This window comes from Wasmannia auropunctata, unplaced genomic scaffold (genome assembly GCF_000956235.1).
Source record: "Wasmannia auropunctata unplaced genomic scaffold, wasmannia.A_1.0 LD336034.1, whole genome shotgun sequence".
NCBI classification, from domain to species: domain Eukaryota; kingdom Metazoa; phylum Arthropoda; class Insecta; order Hymenoptera; family Formicidae; genus Wasmannia; species Wasmannia auropunctata.
In genome coordinates, this window is record NW_012026856.1 from 207,800 (window position 1) to 232,755 (window position 24,956).

At 38.8% G+C, this 24,956-nt stretch overlaps 2 protein-coding genes across 3 annotated transcripts in view; one reads left to right on the top strand and one right to left on the bottom strand.

Moving 5' to 3' along the window:
- LOC105452288 (venom prothrombin activator vestarin-D2) overlaps positions 1–6,374 on the top strand; it is a 17,087-nt gene extending 10,713 nt beyond the window's left edge. The window contains exons 2-10 of the mRNA XM_011693261.1: positions 3,051–3,147; positions 3,291–3,412; positions 3,485–3,586; positions 3,659–3,789; positions 3,878–4,008; positions 4,092–4,291; positions 4,418–4,552; positions 4,622–4,843; positions 4,947–6,374. Coding sequence (XP_011691563.1) covers positions 3,051–3,147; positions 3,291–3,412; positions 3,485–3,586; positions 3,659–3,789; positions 3,878–4,008; positions 4,092–4,291; positions 4,418–4,552; positions 4,622–4,843; positions 4,947–5,237 — 1,431 coding nt within the window. The 3' untranslated portion in view covers positions 5,238–6,374. The remainder of the gene's footprint in view (positions 1–3,050; positions 3,148–3,290; positions 3,413–3,484; positions 3,587–3,658; positions 3,790–3,877; positions 4,009–4,091; positions 4,292–4,417; positions 4,553–4,621; positions 4,844–4,946) is intronic.
- Positions 6,375–6,382: 8 nt separating this feature from the next.
- Positions 6,383–24,956, bottom strand: part of LOC105452287 (nuclear migration protein nudC) — an 84,186-nt gene continuing 65,612 nt past the window's right edge. The window contains exons 7-10 of one of the 2 annotated variants that reach the window (XR_974720.1): positions 8,883–9,077; positions 7,633–7,835; positions 7,129–7,541; positions 6,383–6,855 (exon numbers count right to left, since the gene is read on the bottom strand). Coding sequence is in view for 1 of the 2 variants with exons in the window: in XM_011693260.1 (XP_011691562.1) it covers positions 7,490–7,541; positions 7,633–7,835; positions 8,883–9,077 (450 nt within the window). In the remaining variant the exon portion in view is untranslated. Of the gene's footprint in view, positions 7,542–7,632; positions 7,836–8,882; positions 9,078–24,956 lie in introns of both variants that reach the window. The other variant, XM_011693260.1, reaches the window with a different exon arrangement.

Below are 24,956 nucleotides of genomic sequence, written 5' to 3' on the forward strand. Positions count from 1 at the left end.
GACGTGTGCTCTTCCGACCCCATCCAAGTACTAACCGTGCTCAACGTTGCTTGACTTCAGTGATCGGACGAGAACTGGTTTTTTCAACGTGATTTGGAAGTTGTCCGATTGCAACAATTGTTTGAAATGGTTTTGTTATTTGTGATATATGGATAGAAAATGCATAGTTGTTTTTTAAAACAATTATGTAATTTGCATATACAATCATATATCATTTCTGAGGAACAACTATGTATTTTCTTACACCAATCGATTTAACTCATTCTGTGCATAAAAGTATTAAGATACAATTATCAAGAAATCAATAGTTTACGAGATATTTTATATTTTATGTCAAAATATGGCATAAAGTATTAAAGTATTAAATATCTCATAAAGTATTGATTTTTCGATCACTTTACCTTAATATTTTATATGTCGCTCATTTAATTTTTTTTTTGCTTCATAGCTATAGGAGAATCCTACGAAGAAAACTACACCAACAATATTAAAATTAGCTATTGAAAAAAAAAACAGTTTTACATTTTTTGCAAAGCAATTGTGTTTTTTTTACACCAATCGATATATTTCATTATTCTGTGTATATAACTATTAAAGAATTAATAAAAAAAATACGCGGTCTAGTTCAAATTAATATTGTTTAATAAATAAAGTAAATAAAAAATTTGTGAAAATTTGCCCAGAATATTGTGGTCTTTAATAAAAATCTTGTCGATAATATTGTAGGATCAAACAATACAAAAATGTAATAATTATAATTACAAAAATTTTCAGAATCAATTGTTAATTTTAATTTTTCGGTATAGTTTTCTTCATAGGATTTCCCTCGGGCTAGCAAAAAATAAAAAATAGAGGGATAACATCACACGGTGTTCCCAAGCGGTCACCCATCCAAGTACTAACCGTGCTCAACGTTGCTTGACTTCAGTGATCGGACGAGAACTGGTTTTTTCAACGTGATTTGGAAGTTATCCGATTACTCCAATTATTTGAGAACGGTTTTTTTTTAATTAAGTAATTGCAATATACAATTACATATCATTTTTTAAGAGCAACTATGTATTTCATTACACCAATCAATTCATCTCATTCTGTGCATAAAAGTATCAAGAACTATTATCAAGAAATCAATAGTTTACAAGATATTTCACATTTTATGTTGAAATATGCCTTAATAAAGTATGAAATAAAGTATCTCGTAAAGCACTGATTTTTCGATAACTTTACCTTAATATTTTTATATGCAGAATAATTATAGAGAAATCATATTATGTAAAAAAATAATATTAATTAATTCGATTTAAAAAAGTGAAGGTGATCTTCATATTTTTTTAGCGCCTCCACTTAGAAGAAAAGCGAATTGATCAAAATACGTCCCCCTTGAAACCGTTATACTTTTATCTAAAACTTTTTTTTATATCAATAATTTTGGAGAAAATTGGTTGTTTTAAAATGGGACACTATATGTATATATATACATATATATCTAGATGTGTATATATAAATGTATGTATACAAGAAATAAGAAAAATAAATTATGTATACATATGTATATGTATATTTATTTTTCTGCAAAATCTGCTAACATTTTTTTTTTATTGAGATGCCGGTACGGCGTAAACTTGAAAACTTAGATTAAATCTATATTTTATTTTAAATTCACTTCACGTTTATAATCTTTTTCCAAAAAATATTATCAGTACTATTACATTTGTTCGAGGCGACTAATCTCGTCTCAATAAGGTAATCAAATTTTGCGTCATTATTATTTCAAACAACACAGGCAGTAGACTGCTGAAAGGATTCAAGCACCATTTTGATCGCGACTGAATTCATGAATTGTAATGAATCATCGCGATTGCGATCAGGAACGATTGTTCGGAATTTTAGAGCGAGCGTAGATTTCGAGGAGCTTCGAGAAGGCACGACGGCGAAATGACAGTAATTTTATATGCCTACGTACTCTGTCGACACGGTGACATCGTGTAACGCATGATTAGCGTCGATGGTGGTTACGTCGCGATGCCATTACCAGCGGACAAATTGAGTTTAATATCGCGACTTGGGCGTTACAGCCTTGGAGCATACTAAATGATAGAACCAGTAGAGTGCTGGCCAGGCCGTATCTATTAAGTCTTTCGGTCTAGGACAGATAATTTTAAGGTAATCGTATCATATGTAGCCACTGTCGACTTGTCAGAGACTGTGTCAAGTGACGAGATAATGCGACGTAAAATTTTCGCTGACATTAAGCCTTTCGACGAGGTCAAAACGTGAGGTGATCACAATTTGTCAATTCATTAAAATGTTCAACAATACTCTTGACATTTAGTAAATCAACATTGCAATATATAATGATATGTTGATTAAATATCGCAATAGCACTCGAAATAAATCAAAGAACGTACGAGGTCTGATCAAAAAGATTTGAGCTTTAAACGTGAGATCAAATAGATTATAATGATGGAGATCGAAAGGAGATTTCAATCTTTTTTTAAAGTAGGCTCCATGCACACTTGTTTCAGCGATCCTTCTACCTGGAAATATTTTTCAAACTTTCAGTTTTAGGGATCGCCAAGAACTCCCTCGTCATTCTAAATGTCATCTCTGGTATTAAATCCTTTCAACTTTTATGTTTCGAAAACAACCAGAAGTCACACGGAGCCATATCTGGAGAATGTGAAGTCTGTTAAATCAGAAGAATTCGATGTTTATCAAAAAAGCCTGATTTCATACCAGAGATAACATTATCGAGAAAGTGACAAGAGCTCTGGCGATTGCCAAGATTGAGTTTTAAAAGTGTTTCCAGATATGGAAGGACCACTAAAAGAATAAGTAAGTGAATTCACAAAGGCTCTACTTTAAAAGGGATTGAAGACCTCCATAAATATCATCTATTTTATCTCACGCCTAAAAATCAGATATCTTTTGAAAATTCGTTTTAAATCTTGTACATTGTAGCGTTATAAAAATGGAATTTTGATTTAATAATAAAAGAATATAGGAATATAATATTATGTTTAAATATTAATTATGTTTAAAAATTCTAGCATAATAACACATTCGTCTTTGGAGTTAAGAGCAATATAAGCTGCCTCAATTCGACCGAACAGCCGTCTGCCATAGAGCATTTGCCAAAGAATAATAGTAAGTGTATGTGCGACACTGCTTTTCCATAAATTTCCTCGTCCCGATCGAAAAAGTATTTTCTGTCGATCTTTCAAGACTTTATATTTCTTTCAACTGTTTCTAATACAATTTATTTATTCTCAAATGTCACATCTTTACAGGAGCGACAAAACTGTCGCACTTCACAAACTGGAGCGAATGGTCGGTATGCGATCGACACTGCATGCAAAATCGCGTCAGGAGGTGCCGATCAAAAAAAGATTGCGGGACCACTGTACTTAAGGTAAATACGTAACTACTACATAATTATGCGATATCTTAAACGATTTTCGACTAACGGTCTGTAGCAATACAGGAGGAACGTGGTTGCGAGCATAACAGAGAGGGTCGTCGAAGGCGATGCAAACAACGCCAGCGTCGAGGACGTCGAAGAAACGAAAGATTTCACGTGGTTCAAGTAAGTCTTCACATGCGATGTATAACGTTCGATTTTCGATTGCGGTAATACGCGAGTATGCGTTTTCAACAGGTACCTAAAGAAGCAGAGCCTAGGCATGGAAAGCGAAAAGGCAAAAATACCAAGGAACATCCTAGGAGGCATTACGGAAAATGGAGTAAATGGTCGCCTTGCACGAGACTGTGCACTACTCAACGTCACAGGTATTGCAGAAATTCGTAGATTACATAACTGATATTATTATAATATATATATATATATATATATATATTATCCATTCGTTCTGATCAGATGGTGCAGAAAGCCGGGCATTTGCGGGCGCGATGTGATACGAGAGAGTGCCTATTGCTACGTCGAAGGTAGCTTCTGCCAAAGATGGATCCATCGAAAGATTCATGGTCGCCATGAAGAAGATGGCGATGGTAAATACATTCCAATAACACTAGATATTAAATACTAAGAATAAGAAGAAACAAGAAAGTAATTAGTTTTATCAATTTTCTAGACTTCGTGTTGGATGAGTTCGAGCTCAATCCTAACACCGTGGATAGCTTCGCTCCAGAGAAGAATTCGAACGTTTGGAAATGCGGAGTGGTGAACACTCATAAAGGATCCAGATTATCATACTTTATGCGAATCATCGGCGGTCGTCCATCTGCACCTGGAAGCTGGCCGTGGCAAGTGGCCGTGTTAAATAAATATCGGGTATGTTTGCGACGATAAATATCACATTCTGCAGCAAATAAGAGATGCCTACTCGGGGGAAAAAATAGGCTTTATACTGTCAATATAACAAAAGTTAATTGCTTTTCTTTTTTCTTTTTTTTTCAGGAAGCTTTTTGCGGTGGAACATTGATATCCCCAAGGTGGGTATTAACTGCCGCGCATTGCATTAGAAAACGCCTCTTCGTTCGCATTGGAGAGTACGATTTAACGGTGAAAGAAAACACGGAATTGGAGCTTAAGGTACGTGTCACAGTCAAGAGCTAGACAATTTCATGTGCCGCGCCATTGGTTAATTCTATGACCGCGTAGGTGGACTCGATGATCATCCATCCGGAGTACGATGTCACTAACGTTGATAACGACGTAGCTCTACTTCGTTTACCAAATACTTTGACCCCGGATCCTTCGAGAGGAATCGCGTGTCTGCCCGCGCCAAAGCAGCCCTTACCGAAACAGTACTGCACCATTATCGGCTGGGGCAAGTCCAACGTGACAGATGACTTCGGAACGGATGTGCTGCACGAAGTTAAAGTATGCAGATTCAATTTTTTTTTAATTTGATTATTTAATAATGGGCACACACATATCGCGTATATACTTTCAAAAGAAATACAAATATCAAATTCAATTCTAGGTACCAATAGTGTCTACCGAGACCTGTCGAAAGGTCTATGCGAGTTACGGAATCACGGATAACATGTTCTGTGCGGGCTATCCCCGTGGTAAAATGGATTCTTGCGCGGGTGACAGTGGGGGACCTCTGCTCTGCCGAGATCCTCGGAAACCCGATCAACCGTGGACAATTTTTGGTATCACTAGTTTCGGCGAGGGTTGCGGCAAGCGCGGTAAATTCGGTATATACGCCAAACTATCCAATTACGTGCGTTGGATTACGAAGGTGATGAAGATGAACGATTACACTTAAGAACACACGATGCCTATTGTAACTGTATTATAACTGTAATTAACGTTCCCGCATAAACGAGCCTAGAAGTTGAAAATATGATAGGCAATCGGGATACAAATTTTAAGCTGTACATCGATAGGATAAAAAAAAATGCAAAGCTATACATTTGAAAGTACTAGGTATAAAGTTAATTATGCTGCAATCTGTTGGTACATCGCACATTTCATTTTTTTTTTCAAAAATGTTTATATCGTTTTGGAGGAATGAAATGTAACTGTTGCAGAAATTACGCAGTCGATACGTGTTTATCGATAGTATAAATACGTATCGTATTATATTTTTCTTCATCGTGGTGACGAGTAGCTCATTGCAAAAGTGGCTGATTCATAGGATTCAGTTCATGAATCCCTAGTTCGATCTTGACTTTGTCTCACATATATCTTGATTTTATCGAAGATTTCACGGTTTCTCGTTGTCCTCTTTGTCAGAGAGAGCAACGGAAAATAAATTTGATTATTACTTCTCAGAATATAAAGAGAAAAGATAAAAAGTGAAAAATGTTTTTAACTTATAAATAAATAAAATAAGAAAAGAGCGTAATTGCCTTCCAAGTTATTTGTGTGCGAGATAAGTTATATAAACACAAAATACAATGATATGTGCGCAATCTGTAAACGCTTCAATCTTTGATTAGTTCATCCTCGTTCGAGGATTAAGTTGAAACCTTTACGGAATGCGCGCACATTTCTGTGTGTCTTATGTGTTTATATATATTATCTGCTATACAAATAATTTGCAACTATCATGCTTTTTCCTTGTTTTATTTATCTAAAAGAAAAGCTTGTTTCACGGCAGCCCCTTGAAGTCATGCAGCCGTAAAACAGCTCTCTGTAATTTAGCGGATTTAGCTCCGACCTTGATATGTTGTCAACCTATATGAAACCTCGCTTCGTGTTGTAAAGCGTATGCAGCGGACATAGTGACAGACATCAAAGTCAAAGTTATCGGAGCTGGATCCCCTATAAATAATTACCTAGCTGTCTAGAGAAAATAATTGTTAATGTCTAATATATGTTTAATACGTCACACTAAAAAAGATCCCGCATCTTTGAACGACGTATCGGTGACTACGTACTAAAATAATACATAGAGAAAGAACAAAAAACAGTTATACGATTTTTATTTTCAAAGTTGCATCTTTCATCACAATTCTACTCTATCTTCTTTCCAATAAGCTCGACAGATAAGAACAGCGCAATAGAAAAATGAAACATTTACAACTGTGCAATGCATCTTTTGTGTTTACTTTCAAAGTAAGGAAAATGTAAAAAAAAAAACAGCGATAAAAATGTAGAATAATCAGAAAACATTTCGATCGCATTAGCAGAACTCTGTATGAGACACCATACGCTAACATTGTGCTGCCATCTTTGCAATCCTATCGACTTCCTTTCCTTTTCAACGAATGGAAACGTCGAGCGTAGAAGATCGAACATTGCATTATGATAATCAAAAGCGAGATGTATTTCAAAATATCAAGTATGTATAGTACCAGAAAAAGATATTTACTCCTCGTAATTTGTCAATATTATATGTTTATAAGATTACATGTACTACGGCATTATAAATCATAGAACTAAAAATGGAACAACAGAGCAAACTGAAGAAGAAAATTCATGTTCAAATATATCCATACATTGTACAAACGCAGACATTTTATTAATAAATAATATTAATCATCCGAAATCTTCTGCTCCACATAGTGTGGATCAAAAAATCCACATTAGATTAATTAAAAAACAGTATATTAATAAACTGTCTACGTCTGTACATTTGTGGATATATGTAAATTTTCTTCTGTAGCTTGTTCTGCTCTTCCACTTTTAGTTCTATGATTTATGTCATAGAATTGTAGTAGATGGAAGAAAACACGGATTGAAACTTGAATATAGTATGACAACTAGTGTGGAGAATGGATTCATGAAATTTAAAAATTAATCCGCCTTCGGTGATATTATTATAATTACTGACATAGAAGAAATGAAAGAAAAAAGTTTTGTTTTTATTATTCGTCGTGGCAGGGCGATAAATTAGTAGAAATTGTTGATTGCGGCATTAAAGCTGCCTTTCGGATGAACACAATTTTAAAACAATATAACTCTTTCGGAATTTTACGTTTAATAAATAATACAAAGTACTGTAATCCTTTAATCGAGAAATATGGAGTAAATATCTTTTTAGAATATCATTAAATGCGTTATCGAATCATCTTAATTGAATTTACACTTCGAGAAGTCCATCTCGGGATGTTGTTCCATAAACCTGGAAAAATTCAAAATTCAGTAATTGATTAACTTGAAATATGAAATAGATAGAATATAGAATAATAAGACAGTCAACAAAATATTTTTACTTTTTGATAACGTCCTGCTTCTTTTGTTCGTCGGACGTCGGAAGTCCTAATTCCTTCTGCCTCTGATCATACATCATCTTCTCCACGAGGCCCCTTGTCTCTCCATCGAGGTCAGAGAGTTTACTAGGTTCGGGGTTCACTTTCTTCGTACTAATTTCTGGTTCACTCGTTATAACATGTGCCCACCATTGCATCTTATTTACCTGCAAACGCCAAACGTTAATTTCGTCACCGATTATAAGGATATTGCGATTATTACGTTATTATTATGCCAGAAATAAAACTAATCAATACATATATATAGTTACATCACCGTTAACAGCTTTTCATTTTTCTTTATTACGCAGACTGATTAGTGTGTCCGATAAATACAAAAAACTTGTAATTCAACTACAAATTGTATTTATTAAAAATTACATAAAAAAATATTGATTCATGTATTTATTCAAAACTTTGGGTTTTTTTAAATATTATTCATGAATATTTTGATTATTTTACAAGTATTCATATTCATTCAAATAAAGTATAAATAAAAAAAACTCCAATAAGCAACTGTTGCCTCTCATCGCCCTTAATCAAAATCAGCATATCTATAATCAGCACATTATTATACTTGCGTGCTGGCAATACAGAACGGAAGTGAATACGAAATCGAAAATATTGATAATCATATTCACAATATATTCATTCAAATTAAATAAAAAATATTTATTTATTTTACCGTGAATACAAAAAAATTGTATTTATACTCATATTCATATTTACTATTCATTTATTTTTTCGAATATTGATTATATTGTAATAATCGGACACACTATTGAAGATAAACATCGATATTTTCACCTTTTATCGAAACTTTCCTTTTATCGATTTTAATATAATTTTTTTTTAATATACTATCGTAATATATGTTGCAAATAATAATATACCGCAAATCAATTATAATATATCGTTTCACATTTCATAAAGTGATGGACAAAAATTACGACAAGCAGAATAACGAAATGTGTATATGATAATCAGATAAAAGAAACTAATTGGATAAGTGCTTAATTAAACGTCGCATTATCGAAGGACATGTCGATCTGCCGAGATTCGTTGCGTTCGGTCACGCGTATCTCAAATTCCCATCTGCGGACTGGACGATCTTAGAATCCGTCGGCAAGGCCGAGAATCGGCGAGGCCGCGAAAAAGCGCGTTATTTACGCGGCCGGGCGCGGGCGCAACCGTTTTACGTGCCCACGACTCACCTTTTCCACACTGATATGCAATACTTTTCCGTCCTCAATTACCCAAGTGGACTCCTCGAGCTTGACCTCGTGCGGGAAATCCCCAGCGAGAATTGGCGGATGGCCTTTCAGTCCGCAGCTCAGGTGTTTCTTCGCGATCGACACGACCACGTCTCTCGGCCTGGCCGAAAAGTTGATCTTTAGCGGAACTTTAATCTGTAAAAAAAAGCACATCTTGTGCATTCGCATATTCGCTCGAGCGTGTATTATTCACATGTGGCGGCTACGAAACTTCGTGCGTGATAAGAAACTTCGTCGATAACTTATTCATCGTTGTCAAAACAAAAACGAAGAAATGCTCTGCGAAAGAATAATATATACCTATATATTTTCTGTTCTCATAATGCTTTCCTATCCTTTGATTAATTCAATGGAATTCCTATCGATTTATTTTGATGCACTATCTTAATGTAATGATATGCAAAAGTTCTGCAGATTCTCATGGATGGTTGATACTACGCCCGAGTAAAGAGAGACTGAATAGAATGACGGCGAGCGTGAGAATTGTTCCCAGCTCGGCTCTGCACGGGCAGCCGTTTTTTGTCCTTCTACGATTACGATCTCGTTGCAGATCATTGTGGTCCGAATCACAAACCTGCGACCTCGGATTTCGGAAACGAAAAATCGTAATGACCTCAGGAGGTAACCTTGAACGTTTGGAAGGTTCGCGGGGGCACGCGAATCTTCTCGAGCGCGAAGAACTGGAGGATGAAAGGTGCATTGTAACGAAGCGAAATGGCAAAGGTTCGGCATTCCTGGGATACACCTCGTTAACCACGAAGAGTGCTCGCTTTAATTGATCGCAGGCATATGCGGATCAGATCCCGGCTTTGGGTCATTGCCAGTTCAAAAGGGTCAAGAGTATAGACCGATCACGAGCGTGAATGTTCGCTTTGTGCGAAAGCGTTCGAATCTGGAGTGTCGAGCGACCCGCTTTTCTATCGAGTCATCCCATCTGCGCGGTCATCTGAATCACCATTATGTCAATGAAAATCATAATAATCAGCAATTACATATTCATTAAAATCAAGAATGCGTAACGCATATATGCCAAACCAGTATTAAAAATGTATTATGGTCTTGAATTTCTAATTTTTAATTAGCTTATTGCGGACAGTCCGTGGTATCCGTTTGAACCTTCGTCCTGACGTGAATTATAAAATGAATAGTAAAATTCACTAATACATATTCATGCACCGTCGCGACAGAGTGGTCTCTGCGACGTGTTTCTACGACGCCTCTATATTTCAATTCCAATTTGTGACGGGCAAACAATTCAAGCTGCTTAAGTTTATTACGCATGCAAATCCCGCTGCATTATCTTAAACCTTCTCTCGAAATTTATCGATTCGCGTTAACTCAGGTGACAAGGTAAGGTCTCGCGCGTTTACGTAATTTTCGCGCGCTGCGCGGCTCACAGCGGCGCTTCGCGCGTAACTCTCGCCACCACGCCGTGCGTAACCCGTCGCTCGATTCAAACATGTTATCTTTTGAATTCCGTAATTAGCGTTTGGGCTATCAAGATATTAATATATTTACTTCTGTGTGTATTTTTACTCGATTACAATATTTTACGATTCATCGATTCCCAATAAAGGAGACTTGTAGCGGCTCGCACATCACGCATCGCGATTATCCGACTCATCTCGCAGCCGCTCGTTCTTGGATTTCCAGAATGACGACGACGGTGGCGGTGTGGAGCCGGGTGTGCACCGGTGCGTGGAAACGGATCATGGCTACCGACTTTGCGCCCGACGTTAACAAAATGGAATATCATTATAAAAGCGGCACCGCGAGAAGGCGAGGAAGAAGACGGCCGTAAGGCTGCTCACTTTTGCCGAGGTCTACCCTAAGTAGACTGTGAAGTATACGCTTTATTAACAATCTTCGAAACATTCGTGGAATTCCCGCTGTGAAAAGTTCAATCTACACGTTATAATTAAGAATTCATGCTATTATTTGCTTTTTGCAATCGCAATAATATACTCCGTTTCTTCTCTAAGTCTATTATTTGGCAATGTTTTCTCAAACAATTGCTCTAAAGCAATATTGCTTCCTTATCTACACCCCAATACATCGGCCTTAACAATCGAATTTTGGTCAGTGTTGCTGTCAAGTCACATAAGCGCCGTATAAATTAAATTCTCATAGTTTAAAAACTGGCATACAAAGATCAGCTGTTCTTGCGCGTATTATGACTGGCAATCACAGCTGTATTGACACAGCTTGCTCGCAGGAGTTTTTGCCGAGTAAAGAACTAATGATCTCCGATTGTACGTATAAAGATTAAAAGCATGCTTTGCGATCAAATACGATCAAGCTCTATACTAATCTTAGCACAGAAATCTTCTATTTCTTCCGCGTTTACACTCGTAAATTATTATTTCAGACGTCTATAAAAAAACACATTATTGACCAGGTGATTATGCAAAAATTAACGTTTGTAATTAACGACAATATTTTTCCATTTTAGAAAATTTAATGGGAAAAAAATAAAGGATAAAAACAACAAACTCTATAATAAAAACTTTATCAGTTTTAAACTTTAATAACTTGATTTAAATAAAAAAATTTAAATAAAATGATGAAGTAGTTAATTAAATAAAACTTCAGAAATTTTAAACTTTAATAATTTTGATTTAAATAATTAATAACTTAAATTAAAAAATATATCTCTCTAAAAACGAATGAATTTCTTGTGAATAATAATTTGAACATATATATATTTTCGATTAATAATAAGTTAAATTATAAATTCTCAAGACATAATAAATATTGTTAGCTCATTGTTCATGCATCATTTCACTGCTATTCTTATCACTTTAACCTGGCACCCGCATAAAACAGACGTGTCATATTGACGCTGCTCGTGGCTGCAAAGACTTGCGAAACACTCGTTCTTACCGCTCGCGTAGCCGCATCGAGATCGTACGTAAGATTTTTTTTAGACGTATGAAGTATACGTTTTAAAAATGGCACGAAGATTGCACATTATACGAATTCGTAGTCTCAAAGTAGACGGCGAAGCTCTCCGTCTTCTCGGGACCTCGGCATTCGACTTATTGTCGCGAACAGGCGAACGTGACTTCGAAGGCTGTTTACGGCCGCGCGTCGCCTCGTTCGTGGATAACCGATTTATTTGGCGCTTCGTCGAAATCCTTGATACTAAAGAATCGGATACATTTTACACGTTTGCGTAACCAAATAGTTTGATCGTTACTCACGGTATCGAATAAACCTGCCTTCTTTTCGATGTGCGGGATTTTGCGATGAGATCGAAATTCGTAATCGCGATTCGATATCACATCACGAGTGCACGAGCATGCAACTAAGACTTTTCCATTTATGAAATCCCGTTAATACATCGTTTTACACGTCGGCGACAAAATAAAATTAATTCGCAATCGGCGGATAATCACAGAGGCTCAACTAATGAATACTTGACGTCTCCTCAAGACACCAAGGACGATGTGAGACGCAAGCAAAAATATGCGCGAACAAAGTTGTTATACCTACTATTTAAATAACTACAAAAAAATAGTTTGATAAAACGTTAGGTAAACATTGTGACCACTCTTCAGGATAAAAATCAAGAATATTTGTCTTTATGTTTTAGCTTGTCTCATCTTTATAAAAGCCGATTTTAAGACCGTTCTTTTTTTTTCAGTTTCACTGCAGCTTCTGACAGAGATGTATAATGTTAAGTACGTGATTAAAACAAAAAATATATATTTACAAAAATAAATTATGCTTCAACATTTTGAAGAAAAAACGTTTCATTTATCAATTAAGATTGCTTTGTAGTCATCTTTATACTCATATCGTAAAAGCGCATTGGAAAACAGATAATACTGAATTATTATATCGGTAAGGTATCGGAAACTATCAAAAAGATTATTATAAGAAGCGTAACTAATTGCTGTGATTTCGAACGATACAAAATTTTGCAAAACAGCTTATAGATGGAATATCAAAGAACAGGCGACGAGAATAATCCGTACAAAGATGGCTATTTATAATGACGGATTCCATTTATACTTATTAGCGTGAATAAAGATTGATTTATAAATGCTCATTTTAGAGCCAACTAAACGTGAGTGAAGTAAAGTAATAAAGTACATGCAGTAATTGATTCTACGTGAACCTCCAACGTCGACATTAAATATTCATAGTGATGATAACGGGCAGCTGAAGGAGAATCTTGTCTGACGAACGTGGTGCACGACAGAAGACCGGGAATAAAACAAGTATGCGAACGTCGTTTAATGCTAAATCAGTCTGCATGGCTTTACGTAACATGTTACGAATTATCATTAAATCATGGAATTACGCCAGTATGTTTAATTACATTAAATTGGAATTGGTTTTCGTAGATATCTTTTGGATATCTGTTCTCGTTTTGCGTTAAAAAAAAATGTAATGATATCGCACTCTGTAAGTAACCGCGTGTATCAACCGCGGTTAATGCAAGATGTTCCTCACGTCGTGATTAACGCTACAAAATCTGGTATTTAAATTAGCAATTATCCATACGCGAGTGCCGTCTCGCGTTTTTCATAATCAGTTGCAGTCTGTTACGGCAGAGGATATAATTATCCCGTGACAGGCGTTTCATTTAATGCGCGTTTTTGCAAAATCAAACACTGTTATCGCTAATCAATCTTTTTAACGATGAGACATAAAGCGACGGTACAGATAAAAATATAATTTATGACTTCCGGTATTGCGGGTGAATATACATCCAAACGGTAGCTTAACTACATTATACCAACATACTCCCGCAATAATCAATATCTGTCATAAATAGTTAACAATGCGTTTGCACTTTGGAAAAAACAGCGTAACATTTTATTACAGAGACAGAGTTACAGGACTAAAAAAAAAGCACATTTGTAATTGCTTGTAAAAAAATATAGAAGATAAAACAGTTGCAAATATTTTACAACTTTTAATTAATTGTGAATGATAATTTTAGCGAAAGATTTTTATGCATTATAATGTTATATGCGGTATATAAGTAGACACATGCATATATTTTGTCGTTATTTAACATCATGTCAATATGTCAGCAGTTTCATATTCATGGTAGGAAACCATAGCCAAAGCGTGACGTCCAACACGATCGAAGTGCGCGATCGAAAGGATGCGAGAAGATCGATGAGCATCTCGCATCGAGCGCGCTCAGGTGCGCAAGTGTACAGGTGCATCGCGCATCGTAACGAAAGCACGATGCACTACGAAAGAACGTATATGCATCGTTCCGTGTGCGAGAAGAAACGGACCCGCGAATCGAGAGAGGAGGCAAAGGAGATGCGATGAGGCACAGATAAATCGGCGCTTCGCGAACGCGCATCCGGCTCGAGGAGAGGATTAGGATTCTCGACGCTGATTTTGTGCAATTTGCAACGACCGGCGGGCCCAGGGGGCGGGGAAGGAGACGAGACAGGGTGCGCAATACGCGTTAATACGCGCGAAAACGCGACGGGTAATTTATATGTATGAAAAGACGTTGCAAAAGACACGTCGCTTGCTTGAGATTAAAAGCGGAGAGGTTGCCCCGTCGCGATAATAAGCGCCGACAATGGATGCGCTTCCCGAAGCAGGAGTGCGCCAGGGGCGTTAAGATAAAAATTGTTACAGCCGGTAGACGCGGAATTCAGGTCGCGGTGAGGAGTAAACTGGAGAGGCGGGAGGCCGTAGGTAAATATTTCTTCACACCACAATCTGGAATCGGGCTTATGTATGTATATATATATATATATATATATATATATATATATATATAGGTCGAGCGTTATTTTACTTCAACCATTAATATATTTACCTTCATAAGCGAGCGGATGTGACGCGCAATTTATATCCACACGAAATCGTAAAAAATACAAATGTATTGTCAGGGGTATTTGATAAGATTAGATATTAGATATATCCGGATAATATTAAGCAATAACCATCTTTTTTTCTATTGTAGATACATGTATTGTACGTGTGTATGCGTTACTAAAGTTTATCGTCGGAGAGAAATATCGCTTGATACCTAGTGAACATTTATTTCCACTTTGTTTGATTAATTCAAAATCCCGATTCTCATAAATCACACTGGGAATATCCCGTGATGCGCGAAGATTTATTAAAAAAAAAAAAAAGAAAAATGAATTGATTAGACGCACGCTTTCTCGCAAATATCAGACTCAAGCGACGTTGTTAAGCGGGGCATGCTGATCTCTCTTCTTGTTTTCTACACGAACTTCGATAATCGCTGATTGACGAGGCTCGCGAGGTAGGGTTCCTTCGATATTAATCGTTTGGCGCTTCGTCGCGACACCCAGGCGCGATCACATCGTCGACAGGCAGGGAGAGGCAGGTGCGGCCCCGCTACCATGATGGTACCACAACGCGTTGCCCTCGGGTCCTCTCGGCGAAATCGCGGTGCCAGTAGCAACGGCGCGCGGCAGAATTCCAGGGGGCCGGGTGAGACCGGTTCCTCCCGAAAAATTGGCGCCGAGCTGACCACGTTTCGGGTCAAAGAACGGCCTTGCCTCTCGTCCGCGTCTCTCACTCCCGCGGCCTCCTCTCTATCGCCCTCTCCCGCGTCGTGACTGCTCCTCGCGCTTTTCGCGTCCTCGCGATTCCCCTCCCTCACCTTGATTCGCCATCGGCAACCACCGATCTCAGTGGCGTAAACAGTGATCTTATATCAGATGGGGAAAGGGGAAAAAAAATAAGAGGACGACGATGAAGACGTAGATAATATTGCGTGTCTCACGAGAATGGTGTCCCGCGATCATCGCATGTCGAGTGCTTCCCATTTTTGTGAAATCGAAAATTTGTTTGTCTCTGAATTAGGAAATTTTATGATGACACGTTCACGGTCGTACGTTATATCGTTTCCCTTAAATGGACAGAATCAAACGATTTTTGCCAATCGATCGGACTGATTCGTATTCGACGTGGCTATATGCTAATTCTAACCCGAAATTATCATAGATCAAATCGTATTTAAAAGCAAGCGATTAAATATGTCATCACTTAACGATTTCCACTGCTGGTCGACAACATCCTTGACGAAGTGCGGACGGAGAGTAACTTTCGACAGACGGGTGGCCTCTTCTTGACTTCACGAGCAAATTGTTCGCGCAAACAGAAATTCGTGAGAGTTACGACAGATTCAGTTACATTATCGACCGGAATAATGCTTTATACGTGATCGCGAGAGAGGCAACAAATGCGCGCGAGAGTGTACGCAAATGAGCACTCTGTGTGCATAAGGAAATCCAGGCGATAATAAGACCGCGTGCTGCTCTCTTACTCCAGTTCGAGAAAGCGCAAATGTTGTAATCGCACATATAATTTTGCGTGAACATACCTGGCCGTAGACGCTGACTTATTACCGATTTGTTCGCTTTTAAATGCGCGATGACTCTATCCCTGACGTATCAATTACGCGTGCTTAGTCGTAACTCACTTAAGCCTCACCGCCTCGAGGCAGCAATCACGGCGCGATTCGGATAGCAGATGCTTCCCTCCCTCCCCCCCCCTCCCCTCCCCCCCGTCAAACTTTTTACCAATATTTATACGAGAAATTAACCTTACGAAATTTGCTCCTGTTCATTTTGTAGTTGCGCGCTATGAAGATTTCAAGTACTGCACATACACACACGCATGTGAAGAAACATACGAACAGGACGAAGCAAGTGTTATCTTCAGTGCTCACATAAATGTTGCGCAACGAAGCGCATATAAATAACGCAATATGACGTTAATATACGCGGGGTCGAATCGATTGATATATACGTTTAAGGTTCTCACGAGGGAGATAAAGTTTTTCGCCGTTGAGCGATAAATATATCGGCGTATGAGTAATCATCTGTGGATTAGTGCGCGAATAACGCGCACGTGGAAAATTGCACCGCTGCGCTAGATGGACGGTAATAACAATCGCTCTACTTTCGCGGATTTGCGGCGAACGCGCGTTTTGTAAATTGCGCCCTGGGTGTAATGGTCCTTTGCGTTCAGAGGCGCGCGCGCGCGCGGTTCGGGTGCCGCGAGCGCGCAGCAGATCGTCGTTGCGCGCTGCCGCGGCCGGTGCGGCGCGCACATACGCGCCGCTTACGCAATTTAGCCGAGAGAAGGAGACCGAGAGAGAGAGAGAGAGAGAGAGAGAGAGAGAGGAGATGGAAAGGGGGTACGCGCGCGGGAGGGAGAGAGGAGCTGGTGTGCGCAGCGACCGCCAAAAGTGAAATCGAGAGACGCGAGGAGGACCAAGCGAGGAGAGATAGGGCGCTTCAAGATGCTAAGTCAAAAAGGGAAGTGAAAACGAGTATGCAGCCCCCTTGACGCGATCGGCGCGCGAATCTCTCTCGTCTTCTCGCTTAGGCAATCAACGTTGAAGCATCGATCTCGCGGCGCTGTAAAAATGCTAGTGATTCCGTTGGTCTTCGCATTTCTGCTTACGTAATTTGTAACCAAAGCTATAATTTAACTCGGTGTACACTCGCCATCTCGTGCAATTCATTAAATTTATTAATTATTAATCAGTAAGCAAAATACATATTAATCTTAAAATAATATTTAATAAGTAAGAATTATTGAAATCTGATGACTTTAACATAGCACTTTATAATTCCACTTTGGCGTTTGACGTATTATGAGAGGATAGAAGCGAGTATGCGCGCCGATACCTACGTAGAGAAATACCGCAGTAGCATGAATAGGGAACGAGCTCGCGGGAATATTCGGGTTATCGGCGCTCAGAATCGTGAAGAATGCCTTTTCCGGTACCTTGTTAAAGGACCACCCGCGTGCACAGCCTATACCATGGACTATGCGAAAACCGCGCGAGCGACCCCGTTAACTGTGTATGCTTGCGCAAACTGCGCCGCCGATGATCATTGTTCTGAAAGCGAGCGAATGCCTGCCGTTGACTTCTTATAAAGATTACAGGACGCATTATCTTCAATTGCGCTTATCCAGTTCCGTTGATTTGAAAGCGAGCGAGTATGAAGAGATATGGCTGTTAAAGGTTTAGCAGAGTGATGAAAATTGTAGATCATTATCAATAGGTCGACATTTCCGGTTATTCAAAGATGCATTACTTAATCATATTCTAATACGGAAGCATTTAGCAACGACTTTCTCAATGACCTTCCTTATCGAGTAAGAATCGGTGTTAATTAAATTCTAAATAAATATATATATAAAGATTTATGTCATAACGTGTTTCATAAAAAGTTTAATACAAAGGATGTTAAATATTATACATTGCACTGATGCTTCAGATCTTTAAGTAGGATAAAAAGTTTTGTGACAAACATATAATACTGATTTTATTAAAATCAAAAGAATTACGTGACTTCTCAAGACTGCATATTTTGAATATTTTTTTCCGAACATTCAAAACATTTTTTTTAATTCCGTGACAAAACCGTTAGGATCGAGGATAGACCATTTCGCAGTCGCGCGACTTTAACCTTTGATCAGCGACGCAGGTATCTCTGTGGCGGTTACGTTTAGAGGCCCAAATATCTTCCGCTTTAGATCATTCGGGAATTTTACAGAAGACAATAATTTATTGCAATCCTGATATAGCATTCTCAATTAAAACTGTGATAAATAACGATATAAAACGGGTACATGATTTGTGTTCAGATTTCAACCAAAACAGTTATTTTTTTATGTATCGCATTTATTAATTTTTAATTTTTGATTCGAACACTATACTTTTTAACGTTTTTTACTTTTTAATCACGTTTTGTATTTCGGTGAAATTTGTCATCTTGCTACACTAATCCTTTCTAGTTTCACCCAGTTATACAACTGTTGGTGGACATCATTGGGTAACTATTAATTTAAGACTCATTTCTCGGGCACTACTATTAGATGTTGGACTAATCAACCTCTATTTATTATATATCGTTATCGATCTAACATTATAATGATAGTTCAAACGTGAGATAAAACGTACATACGTTTTGATTATCGTCTGTGCATCGTACTTTTTAATACTTTACTTACTACTTGCGTAATAAGAACAGCGTATGTCCGTGTTTTTTTTTCGTTTTGTTTAATTTCAAGATTTATTTCAAATACATAATATAGTAGTTATATTCTTATTCTTCGATTCTTTTGATAGTGTAAGTTTTTTCGCTTTCTGTATTTTTTAATACATAGATCAACAAATTAAAAATACAAGTTTTCTCAAATGGAAATTTTGCTTTATAGATCTACAATCTGTCTTTACAACTGAGGAAAGATAAGTGTCGATTATATAATTAAATCGCTACAGCGACCTCGTGAACGGACATAAAAACTTCAATAAAAATTAGGCTGAGAACTAGAAACTCTAAACAAATGAAATTCCTGAATTCATTAGGCAAACAAATGACGTTCATAAACGAACGGTATTTCATAATTATATTGCTCTTGGTTATTTACATCTTACGAATCACCTTTAAGAGCTTAAGGCGCACTTCAGAAATCATTAACATATCTGAAATACATAACCAGATGATTTTTTGCATGATGTAATTTGCATTTTATCGAATACGCCGTTGATATCATTCGGTAATTCTAATTAACGGATTTGATATCGATGATCCGTAATTTATTATTCGGTTGTCACGATTTTTAATAAGATATATAGGTGCAGAAAACTCGCTCCTTCGAAGGCGTTAAGTGCCACAGCGCTCGTACACTACTGTTTTGTAAATATCTCCTTGACATGCTTGCGCACAAAAATGCGTGTATACGCGCGGACGACGGGGATCGTTACGAGCATTCGATTACGTTTAAGTGCATCATTATATCCTGTTTTTTGAGCGATACTGCGAAAATATCGCCGATTGGCCGCGCGGCAGTTAAAACGCATAACTAATAATCCTCGGACGCATCGGGAAACGACACGGCGTCTATTACCGTGACGCATCGTAATCCGTCGAGTAGATATGCACGGAATGCACCCGGCTATAGGGGATGATTCGCTCGTAAATTTTTACGAGGCACCCAAGTATTTTAATTGCGCCAGATGACATCCGCCCTTGCGTAACTATTAAATACGTGACTCGCGCACATTCTCGCCTCTGCATCGCTATACGTAAAAGCAATTTCGCGTTTTCACACCGATAATTACCCTCCCTTGGATAAGGCCATTATCCCAAGGTGCGTTACGTGCGGCTATATCTATTTGTCTCCCGCGGTTATTCTGCGTCCCATAAGACGGACGGAATTGGCGGATTATGTGAATTTTTCGCTATCAATGCGAGACATCATAAATATTATCGTCATTACCTTCTTTCTTTTTACTTTCATGTCGTATATCATCGATATGACGTGTGTATACCGCTAATTACTAGCAAACTGTCGCTCGGTAACAATCTCTCTCCTTGTCCCCCACGATTAAGAACACGCTATAGTAACGAGGGAGGGAGGAGGGGGGGGATTAATTGCCCGGTTGCTCGAAGTACACTCGGATTGGGAAATAAAACTGATTTCATGCTGATCATTATTACGCGCTTGATAATTATCATCTGACTTGTCATTAATTTCGTGAATTATTTTAATTAAGCATGACCATACAGATAACTTTAATATGCTTTATTTTTCATAATCGGTCGTACGCATGTTCTCGCGCAATAAAAAGGAGCCTTTTATTGATTTCGCGATAGATACCGTGATCGTCGAGCAAATTAATTTCATTCGGTAAGCTGCATCGGAGAACACAGCCAACACTTCCAAGGAGCGAAAACGACAGTGCGAAGGAGCGAAAAACATCGGCGCGCGACTAAGCCGCTAGTTGAAAATCGCTCGGATCGCGATTATTGATCTGGGTCAGCGAGCACCTTTCACGCATCAGTCGAACGTTACTCAACATTAATCGTTACAATTTCTTTGTTCGTGCTGCGCGGCGGGAAAATTACAGCCGCATCGCGAATGCATGTAGGTACAATGTATTATACACAGTCCGCGCGGTTGTCTACATAATACCCGTTCAAGATCAACGTCACCGTCAAACTTCACGCTGATCGCGCACCTCGATCCGTGTCACCGCAATTGTTGCGCGTGAAAAAGAATCTAGGAACGTCGAACGTGTGTGTATGCGACGAAATGAGAAATCGCCGTGCAAACCAGAAACTCTCGGGATTATTGCAGAGAAAGAGTGTCTTCCACGCTCGTCCAAGGTAGCCGAGCGGAACCTCTCGCGGTCGATAACTCCTAAGGATCATTAACGTCTTTTCTATTAGGGGGACTACACGTCATTGAGAGGAGTGACGCGCGCGATGGGATCGCGCTGCAGAGAGGAGACTTATACGCGTATTGGGAAACGCCGTTGAGGTTGATCCGGGTCGTTTCCACGACGGATGGCGAACGGGTCGGCTGCACGACCGACTCTCGTTTCCCTCCACGAGAGCGGCGGCGGCGGCTCTCGCGCTCGCAGCCGGTGACACTACGTCGGTGTCAAGGACTCCGAAGGATGAGCAGAAGTCTATACCGAGATTTATTGGATTATTTGCGTATATGTTACAAGGCTGCGCCGCGGCCAGGTGACACCGTGACAAATCGCACGGCACGCCGCCCAATCTATGTTCCTTCTTCCGCGCGGCTGCGTCAATCGGCGTTATTGATCGTAATTAATGATGGTTCGATAATGATTGGATCGGCTTGAAATAGATGAATGTTGTTCCACATGCAGGTGACAATGCACAATTTACATTGGTAATGTTTCTAATGATCGGCGTCCTATATATTGTATCTATCTCTTATCTCCATTAAACTGTTTCTCCTCAAAGAGAAATTAAAGTCAATTTGTAATTGTTTCCTTAGTACATTCTTATGCGAACTTAGAGATCATGCCGATTTCGAATCGCTGATTACATTTCTTCGCAGGTTAAGATTTAGAAGCACGTCTTGCAAAATCGCAAATTGTATATGTCAAAATGCAATTTCTTAAGCATCGTAAATTTTGAAGTTTCTCGTTATACTTCCTTGAAACAAGACTGATAACAGACAAGGCTTCAAGCCGGCAATTTATAGAATGGTGACGCAAAATAAATGTATTTTGTAGATATTGCACTATACATTGCTATTACAATTATGATCGTTAGTAATAACCGGCTCTCACTTAATTAAGTCTTGACTAACTTGGCGAGAATCGCTAGGCGCGATTCGTAACTGCTGCAATGTAATTGCGAGACGGATTATCTCCTTTGATTTCGGCGATTCTTTATCGACTCGGCACGATCTCTCGCGAAGGAGCCTTTTAACCGCAACGTAAGAAAGACCGGCGCGCTTGTGCATCGTTAAAAATAATATAAACTCATCATCGATTTTCTACTTCTTCAATCCGTTCCCGATAATCGGACACGTCTCACACATTTCGTTAAATTTCATAATTTGCGAGGCCAGGCGCGGCGCTAATGAGAGACTATTATTTGGTTAAGGACATCGTTACCGCAAGAAAGGAGAATACAAATTTCGCTAAGTAGCGCGGGAATCTCTTTCGTAACGCGACAATTCTCTGCTGCTCAAAATATGAAGGAGAAATTGCGGGATCGGCGGGCGCACGCACGGTCGTTTTTCGGCACAATTACTCTCGCGTCCGTCTTAAAGGCGGGCTTTTATTATATTTTTCTCGCGAATCGGGCAACAATGTTGCAAAATTACCGGTTTCTTACAAGGCGCGCAACGTCGCCGATCGTCAGCCGCACATTCTCTAACTGCATAGTAATTGCCGCGATGACCCCGGCGCGCTGCGCGCAGGCATTGCAACTTCTGCGTTTCATAACTGACAAACATATCAGAAATGGAAGAGAGACCGGCGCTATAAAATAATTAAAATCTCCGTAAAGAGTCTTTCTCGCTGCCATTCTGCTTTATCGGAAGAAATCAGAGAAGCGTATTTAATTTTTTCTTTCAAGCTACAAAAAGATATGTAGGTACAAAGGCAGTAAACTGACATTTAAGGCTAAGTGCGGCACGCGTACGTATGCAATTACCGGTTAAATTAGACAGGTACTTTCAAAATAGTGTGCGCAACACGGGCGGAATTTCCGCCGTGATTGAAATGACGCTTGCATCGAACGGAACGATCACGTTTCTATCGTTGTTATTCAGGAATCAGCGCTTATAAAGCGCTTTTCGTCTAGAGCACCTTCCTTCGCAACGTTATTAAATACAATGTGCGAAATGCACATTCTAATTCCGCGGCAATTACCGCCTAGACCTCGTGCCTGTCTGCGCGTGACCTTACAGTTTCTGGCATTAAGCAATGTAGGCCGATGGTTCGGCGCAATCGCGTGGCAGGACCGCATACAGGCCGGTAAAACGATAATAGGCCGTATAGCCGGCATTCATTCGCTGCTCCCCTTACGTTGTAATCACAAGGAAAAACATCGAATCGAATCCTGTCGTTATTTTTCACTCTGTCATTCTCTTCTTGCTCTTTTGGTTTTTTTTTTCAGTATCTTACGCGTGTTTATCTTTAAAACCGTTGAGAGAACGCGTGGGGTAATAATCTTGCATCCCGCGCATATTTTAATTGCTACAAACAATTACCGCGATGACCCTGAAGAAGCGCGATGATCTTACGAAGAAGACTGTGAGATAATACCCTTTTTATTTGCAATCGAGATGTTACGAAAACGAAATTTCGTTTCGTAATACGAGGTGTCTCTCATGTTTGTATCGAAATCTTATATTTCAAAGTTTTCAAAGTAATATTATATTTTTATATTGTATTTTACATCATATATTTTTAATATTAATATATATGTAGTAAATTATTAAATATAATAATTATTATAAATTATTAACTACATATATATGTATATATACATATAATATAAAAAACATTTTATATTACATATGTGTATGAAAATTTATGTATATGTATGTATTTGTTACCAACAAAACCTATAATGTGTTAAAACCCGAATTCACTAGTTAAAACTATAATGATTGAATATTGACAATTATAGACCTTGTTTCGCTCCGTAAATAGGCGAAGGAAGGGGGATTGAATCTCCATGCTACGCATGGAAAGTCGGAAATCCATGTGAAACAATACAATTATAGACCTTGTTTCAACTAAATTTAAAACTAGTTTTAATTAGTGAAATCGAATTTTAATAGTTATGGGTTTTGATGATAACGTATGAAAAAATAATATCTAGAGAAAGGCTAAATAAAACATGCACTATTAAAAGTTTAAAAAACTAAAAATGGAATAAAAATCAAACATAGTTACACATTTTTTGTCACTATTTTTTGACGTAATGAGTTCACCTCTATATAGTCCCTGGTAAACCGGATTTCGGAAATGCTAATGTTCGCACGTTCTTTCATATGATGAGAACATACGTCGCTTTACATGGCCGGGCACGCGCTTTAATTGCGCGTGCGATTACCAGAATGACCCCGGGTGTCGTTGTTGACCTTAGAAGAACTTTTAAACTCCCCTTTAAATTCCTGCATTTCGCAATTGGCGGATGCCAGCTCTACGCGTTTTCGGGCACGTAGCTACGTACAAGCAGCCGTGTCAAACGCGTTCGGGCCTTTGACGGGCGTTCATACGTGACCGAGAGGTGACGAACGAGACGCGCGAGCGAGCGAGGTAGGAATATGAAAAGGTGAAAAGAAGACAGGCTCTCCCGACAGTATGTACCTATACGTATGTCCGGCAGAACGCGAGACGCATACGGAAAATATGAGTTCAATGTCAGCCCGACGATCCGCTACCGTCCCCCCTTCGTTCCCCGGAATAGTTTTTTATCCATCGTCGTGACGGTCGCGCCGCGACTTGCGTAACTGTGAGGCCTAAATACCGATCGCCACATCCTGGCCGGATAATCGTAGAGATGCAACTAGATGCAGATAGATTCTCTGCCGCGTCTCTCGCCGGAATCGTTAACTCTATTCCCGCGCAAAGTTATCCCCATCATTGTACGGTGAAACTTCGTTTAGCATGAAGAAGACGCGATCTCGCGAAGGAATGAAGGAATTTTACCGTGAAAAGTCTCGAGCGCGCCAAGCTGCACCTCC